This window comes from Macadamia integrifolia, unplaced genomic scaffold (genome assembly GCF_013358625.1).
Source record: "Macadamia integrifolia cultivar HAES 741 unplaced genomic scaffold, SCU_Mint_v3 scaffold1688, whole genome shotgun sequence".
In the NCBI taxonomy this organism is placed as follows: domain Eukaryota; kingdom Viridiplantae; phylum Streptophyta; class Magnoliopsida; order Proteales; family Proteaceae; genus Macadamia; species Macadamia integrifolia.
The window spans coordinates 147301-154925 of NW_024868311.1; the positions used below are offsets into that span (position 1 = coordinate 147301).

The following is a 7625-nucleotide window of genomic DNA, read 5'->3' on the forward strand; positions in this document are numbered from 1 at the left end:
TGAGCCCAACAAGTCTATTAATCATTTAGATTGGTTTTAAGCTTCAATAGCTAGTTGGTTCAAATTTGACATTCTTCTTGAATGCATCCGTCCTGAAATGATATTATTAATCACATTAAAGTTCCCTAATCTTAAACAAATTCTTGCATAGAATCTTTCAAAATTGGAATCAGGGCCAGTCAATTCTGGTTTGAATAAGTCAATTCCGATTCGATTCTTAAACCATGGTAACAGAATTTGTTTGGGTAAATATGCCCCAGAAATTCATTTCACTTCAAAGTTTTAAGAGGAAATTTCACTCCCCTCCCCAAAATGTTTCATTTCTAATACTCACATCCCCTGTGAAGTCGAAAATTACAATCGTACATTGTAATGTTAACATTGTTGGAGTCATCTATTAAATGCCATTTTTACCCTCATCCCCTTTGAGTAAATAATAGAGGAAAGACGAGGAACTCTCCCTCCCTGCTTCCCAGTATCTCGGTTCTCTCTCAGCTCACCCAGATTAATTCAGCCACCCAGACTTTGTCCTTCCAAACAAACCAGAAGGTGATCGTTCCCATCAACTGTTCTTGTTCCGGTCTTTCTACTTGTCAATCTATCATGAACCAAAACAACATCTCTGCTACGGGCCTAAATCATGGCCAAACGATTACTATACCCCTTCTATGTGCTTGTCCTACCAAAAATCAAAGTGTTGCTGGCATCAAATATCTACTCACTTGCATAAACATTACGGATGATTATGTTTACATTATAAGTTATCAGTTTGGAACTACTGATACGGAGGCCCCTGCAGCTAATACCATGTTCAAAACTGTGCCTTTCTCTTCAATTTTTGTGTTTATTTTAATTTTAGTTGTCCATTTTACAATATTTTAATATTATTTCAAATGAGAAGATCTCATCTGGAGTGTTCTTTTTGCAGATTACGAATTCTTTTGTCCTTCCACAATTTCTCTGCAATTGCTATGCCCAGAGGGGATTTTAATAAGATCAGATGTAATTGAGATCTGTAAACTTGTTTCAAATCACAATTATTTCTTGTTTTGCCTGCTATAATTGGATTGCAGTTTATGTGTGATTTGTTAATGGTTCACAGGGATCAGAGTTGTCTTAGAGGCAATCTCCCAGAGGTCCACTTTCAATAAGAGCTTCGAGCTCTGATTCTGATTCCCATCAGAATCATTATCGTCGACCTATTGCTGATCGGAGCCCAAAGTTGAGAGTTTCAGAAAGCCGATCTCCGAGAGAATCTCATCCTGATTCATTGCAGAAGAAGCTGGGAACCCGCATTTCCGACTGCGGCCTCCACCATCTTCATCACTTTCATCAGCCGGGAACCTGAAATGAGAGAGAACAAAGAACACCTCCTTCCTTATAACGCTGAGTTGCAGGGTTCCTCTTGATTTGAGGATATTATTTGCAGAGAGGGGATGGAAGTAAAAATGTCATTTGGCATATAACTCTATCAATGTTAACACTATAAGGGACATATGTAATTTTAAATTTCACAAGGGAGGAAAGTGTAATAAATGAAAATATTAAGGGAGAGAGTGAAATTTCCTCCATAATTTAACTCTTGAATATAATTTCAAAAGAAAAAAATGTCTTAAATGTAATTTAGGGGGGAAAATCCTACGGGTCTGGCACAAGAAACGCTCAGATACAAATGGGTGTGAAAAGATCACACTATCTCCCTACATGCGTTGAAGATCTTCCCCCACTTGTGCTCTCATTGGCCTGTTCATCTCAAATTTCTTACGCCAGATCGACTAAGTTCTTTTGCCCTATAATAAAATAGAGGATTTATATGGGATCTTTTGTCCAATGACAAAATAGAATAGGAGGAGAGAGATCTTCCGGACAAAGAACTCAATCTCTTTATAATATGTAAATCTATTATCCAACGCATTGGCTTACAACTTCTACTTGAAGAGCAAACACTAGACAGTTAGTAGATCAACTCTTATCACTATGTGAGTTTGTATTTAATATGTCCCCGTCGGATTGAGATCCTTTATAGTGTTATACGCCTTGTAGCACACATCCAATAATCAGAAACACACTGGACTGCACTTGAACCTCTTGAATTGTGTATTGACTATTCATGATCGTTAGATATATACTATACGTCTTTATAAAGCTACAGAGGAGCCCGATCCCATCCCCCTTTTCCTATCATTCTTTCTTCCCCTTGCGTTTGCATGAGTAAAATCCCATTGGGCTGATTATTAGAAACAAACCAAAAAAAAAAAAATCTCTTTATAATATCATTTGATCAAATCTAAATGAGATGATACTTAAACATGTGAACAGGGAACCAACTATAGCTCCGTTTCACCTCCCACGTGGCAAAATTTAGTCCAGCCCACCACCTAGGAATACCGAAGTGGGCGTTTTCTGTCAATTTGTGAGTTTTTTTTTTTTTTCTTTTGGGTTTTGGTGGGGAGATGGTTTGAGAGATACGCCTCTCGTGTAGTCAATCATAATCTTTTGGGTCGAGCAATCATGTCGCTAGAGAGAGAGAGAGAGAGAGAGAAAAGCCGACCCTTACCTTTTGTCATCATCATTGTCATCATTAGGGTCGTCATCGTAGTCATCAGAATTCAGATAATCTTTCTCTCTCTAACAAAGTAACAACCGTAGGGTCTAGTCTTCTGGTCTGGTTTGCTTACGAGTTACGACTATAGTTATGGGGCCAGTGCCTAACCCATGTGCAGAAGTAGGGCAGGTGCCCTAAGCCATTAGGGCGTTGTTTTTAAGGTATATCCCATGATTCCACTGCTCGGCATCCCTTACTTTGGGCTTCTCCCAACGAAGAATTGGGACAGAAAAGAGAAAGAAAGGTCGAGGCTGGAGAGGGACACCACCTAACCCGCCAACCCAGACAATTCCAATTCAGTACTCCTTTGACCCCTAACACTTCATCCTTGACCACCTTTGAAATCATATTGCATCTTTTATTTATTTAGTTATTTTTGTTAAAATATTGCCTACTTACATCTTAGGGCCAAAGTACATAATGCCCATCACCCTTTATGGTTATCTCAATCATGATAATTTAAAAAAAAAAAAAAATTACCCATTCATAAATTTTGTTTGATAAATCAAATTTCATTGACACAAAATATTACAAGGTTTAGATACAAAATATTCAAAACCAATGAATGAAAAATAATCAATTTGTCATATGTGTCATAGATATGGTCATGCTAGGAGATGGACAATACTAATAACTACCTTAGAAAAAAGGTTGTCAACACAACCAACAAAGGGAATAAGGGCAACACTGGGAACAGAGAAAGCGATAAGGGGAGGATCATCACTCAACTTATTCACCATCAATGAAGGTTCTGACGCAAAGGTTTGCACGATATGGTGGACAGTCATTTGTCGGCTATCTTCTGACGCAATGACTGTTAGGAACGTTGCCATGCCATCATAGTTATCTGATACCCTAGTTATCCTTACGAATATTAAGGTTTGGATGATTATATGGTGGTGTGGTCACTACATTAGGACAAAAACCAATTAGGAGATGTACATAAGCTCCAATCAAGGTGGTAGGATGATTTTTTTGCCTGTATTCGAATGCAGGGCTGTGTGATCAAGTAGTATTTTTTTGTTAAAAATTAAAAAGGATTTTCTTGCTGACATCCATACACCCCCTAATGTGTCAATAGAATTCATAATCATACTTTTTTGTGATGTTTTTAATTTTCAAAAATTATTTAATGAAGGTGTAAAAATGTGTTTTCAGAAAATAAAAAATCATTTTAATTGAGCATTTAATGCAATTCTTTTATGACATGATTAATTTTAAATAAGACAAAAGTCAATTAGATGGAGTAGAGTTCTAAATCATGTCGGGTGGGTCATGCATCCAACCCTAGAATCAAGACCCAGGATGGCCAGACGATTCAAAAAATATTTCTTCGGTGCACAATTAAAAAAAAAAAAAGGATCTTATATGAAGTATCTATCCCCTCTTTGGTTGATAGACCCAACAATGATTGATTATTCAATAAATCTGAGCGTTTTCTACTCCTTAGCTAACCGATCTTTGTTCGGTCAAAGAGTCAACTTATTCACAAAGTTCTATTGAGCACTCTCACTTGTTAGTTCTTATCTTACAAAGACCTTTGCTATTATACCGGTTACTTTCAGAGGGAATTCATCCTAATTCTGACAGCAAAACTCGGAGAAATCTCCAATTCTTAATCGTATAATTCTCTCTGTCCACGTGACACTTGTACATTTTCAAAATTTAATTGTTGTAGAAGTTTTTTAAAATTAAGTCCATTTTAACCCTAAATTTCTACAATAGTTAGATTTTGAAAATGTTTATCATGTGTAAAGAGAGAATTACACAAGAATTACAGGTTAAAGAATTGAAGAATATCTAAATTCAAAAAACAAGGGGTGTTGGTAAGGGGAGATGGGGGTGGGAAGGAAACATCTATGCATATCCAATTACGAGATTCCGTTTTTGAGCATTTAGACTTCCAATGGAGTTAGAGAAGTAAAACTACTAAATAATCCACAATTTAACCATGAGCATGGTACAGAAAAGTTACAAGTTGGCTCCCACTCCAAGCATTTCACTGGGTTGACAGAAGTTGCAGAGCAATTGGGAGTACATGCTCTGGTAGGAATCTATGACAAGTGAGCTCTCCCAGCTCACATCCTCAAGGACCTCAACCACAAGGAGTAGCTGGAGTTGATGGATCTCATTGGATGTCAAGTTAGGCCAAGGTTTGGAGCGGTTGCACGATAGGGACAAGGTTAGAAAGTTGGGGAGAGAAGAAAGTGGGTTGGGGCACGTTAAGAAGGAATTAAAGAATTGATTATCAAGTCAAAAGAAAAGATAATTTGAATATTTAAAAAGAACAGAAAAGAAAGGAAAGGAAAGTCAATTTAAATGTAAATGTAAACAGTTTCAGAAAAAGAATTGAAAAAAAAAAAAAAGCGAGGTTGAAGAGAGAAGAGAGAATCTGGGGACTTGGGACATGTGCCTGTGGAGAAGGAGACAAGTACACCGCAGGAGTAATCATTAGTAAATGTCCCTTTCTAACTTTCTTCCAAACGTCTCTTATTATTATGGGCTCCCCTTCTTCATCCTCCCCACCCCACTCTTCCTCCAAAGAAGGCATCGCAATTATTGTGGGTTGATTGAGTGGTCTCTCCCTCTCTCTCTCTACTTCCATACCTAGAATTTTTTGTTTGCTTGTTACCACTTATTAATAATCTCAGTCATATCCAAGGAAGACACGTACGGATCATTTGACAATGTTACATTTATGTGGTTTATTTGTTTTTTTATTTTTAGAAATAAAAAAACAACTTAAAAAACATTTGATAAAGTTATTTTGTTTTACCTATTTTTTAAAATATAAATAAAAATTTATGTTTATTTATAATTTTAGAAACAATTTTGACGAAATAAGTTCGACTAATTTTGTCGTTTCTAGAAACGAATTTGAGAGGAAAAAAAAATGGCTATTGTACCCAATAAATCTCTCAACTATTTAAACCTAAAATGAGGCAATCGAACCTTCTCTCCCTTTTGAGTATCCAATGATATTACTGGGGTTTTTTTGTGACATTATGACTGTAAAAATCGATAAATAAGTTTATTAAATACCAAAAAATCCCTTCTTTTTTTCTAAAAATGTGAAAAACTGTTTTGAGATATTTCTAGTGTTTTTCTTTATTTATTTCTTTTTTTCTTTTATTTTTTTGTTATTACATACTAAGGAATTGTCCAATGATACTCACCCATGTCAGAGAAAGGGGAAATGATAGAAAAGGTAAGAATATATGTGATAGAAATCGATCTTTAGATCATCCACATTCTTGACGCTAGCTCTTCAAGTAAAGGTTGCAATCAATCTATATGGCGCATTGTCAATGGTTGTAATCTGACTCTTATAAAATAATAAAAAGGAATGGTTAAGAAATAAGTGGAAACTTTTTTCAATGCCTTTTTAACCGAATTACCTTAGTTTTTGGGGATTAGGCACCCCACAACCCAACTTATAAAAATGATTTTCTAAAATTTATCAAAGAACTTGTCAACCCCAAAAAAAAAAAAAAAAAAAAAAAAAAAATCATCTCATGCAGAGATATCCCCTACGTACCCAACCAGATTGGAGCAAGATTTTGTAAGATCTTATAGCCTTATCCAAAGCCAATTATTGTTTTCAGGAGTCATGATAGAATTTCAAGGACAGATTCTCATACAAAAAGACTCTTGGGTTGAAATACTCATATAACATATTGATGCTAAACCATGGGGGTATAATCTCGCAATCAAATCGTCAAATAAGAATATAGCAGGATTTTTTTTTGGGTTAAATATGATCGTGTACGAATGTCTGAATTATCCTCCACCACTCTTTGAGGGTCTTCATCCGAACATTAGAGTCTAAGAGTGAAAAAATTCTCTCTTCATCATGGGTGATAAAAAATTAAATCTTATAAACATAAATATAAGAGATTCTAAATTCAACAACAATAAAACCTTGCTTAGTAACCATATCCTTTCCCATCGATTGTACATGAATAAATTAACATTAAGTGAATCATCACCAAAAATCTCTTCTTTAGTTGCAACATTATATAATGTCTAATGTATGAAATTTTTAATGGGATGATATTACTGACCCCTTTAGATTTCAAGTCTCATTTGTGTATAATATATCTCACAAAATCAAGGGTACTAAATAACATGAAACAAAGACTAGTAGATTATCAGTGATGCATCATTATATTGTACTCCATCCAAAATAAATAAATAAATAAATAAATAAATAAATAAAGTGTTATATAGCAAATGGGGTACCCTATCTCCACTACGGATAATATAAAACAAAAGCAAAAGATTTTGTCCTACTAATTTTGGGGAAATGACATATAACTATAAAATCTGTGTACATCTATCTATATTTTATATACCTCTTAATAATTTCACTATCTATAGAAAGGGGTGCATTGGATTGCTCTTACCTAAAAATATTGTTATATATACGAGGTATAAACACGTGTATAATATTATCCGTTTACATATATATTATATTGTGTCTGTAACTATTGTTAGTAACTCATACTAATATATTGTTCTCATTCTACCCCAGTAACTATAATGGTATGACTCGATCCATATAAATGTGGGGTTAGTATGGATCCACGGGACTAGTCAGGCTTAAGACCTTGATAAACATCACAAAAAAAAAAAAAAAAAAAAAAAAAAAAAAAAAAAAAAAAAAAAAAAACTATTATTAGTAATTTGAAAGCAAAATCAAAAAATGTTGTCATATAAATTTGGAGAAAATGACACATTATAATTTGAGTGCATCGTTGTCTATATTCTACTCCGAGAAAATAAAAGATTTCTGTAAGAAGGGGTGTATACATAGGATTGCTTTTAATTAAAAAATTTGTTATATGGGATATATAGGTTTATAATATCATGTATTTTATATTATAGTGTATGTCTAACTATTACTAGCAACCTATTTGTTGAAAAATCAAATCCTTAACACCACATACAAACTAATAAGCATGAAATAATTTTTTTTTTTTTTGCATAGTACTATGAGCATATTTTATTATTGTCCTTC

General features: G+C 34.4%; 1 protein-coding gene across 2 annotated transcripts; it reads left to right on the forward strand.

The window, feature by feature from the left end:
* Positions 1 to 442: 442 nt before the first annotated feature.
* Positions 443 to 1516, forward strand: LOC122064579 (serine/threonine receptor-like kinase NFP). Of its 2 annotated transcripts, none has more exons than XR_006135761.1 (3): positions 443 to 549; positions 929 to 1002; positions 1103 to 1516. XR_006135761.1 is itself a non-coding variant. In XM_042628308.1 (3 exons), the coding sequence occupies exons 1-3, from the start codon at positions 604 to 606 to the stop codon at positions 1165 to 1167; spliced, it is 345 nt and encodes a 114-aa protein (XP_042484242.1). In that variant the 5' UTR covers positions 495 to 603; the 3' UTR covers positions 1168 to 1516. The 2 variants fall into 2 exon arrangements, 1 of the variants encoding a protein (XP_042484242.1); XM_042628308.1 differs by having other exon boundaries at positions 495 to 809.
* Positions 1517 to 7625: the final 6109 nt, after the last annotated feature.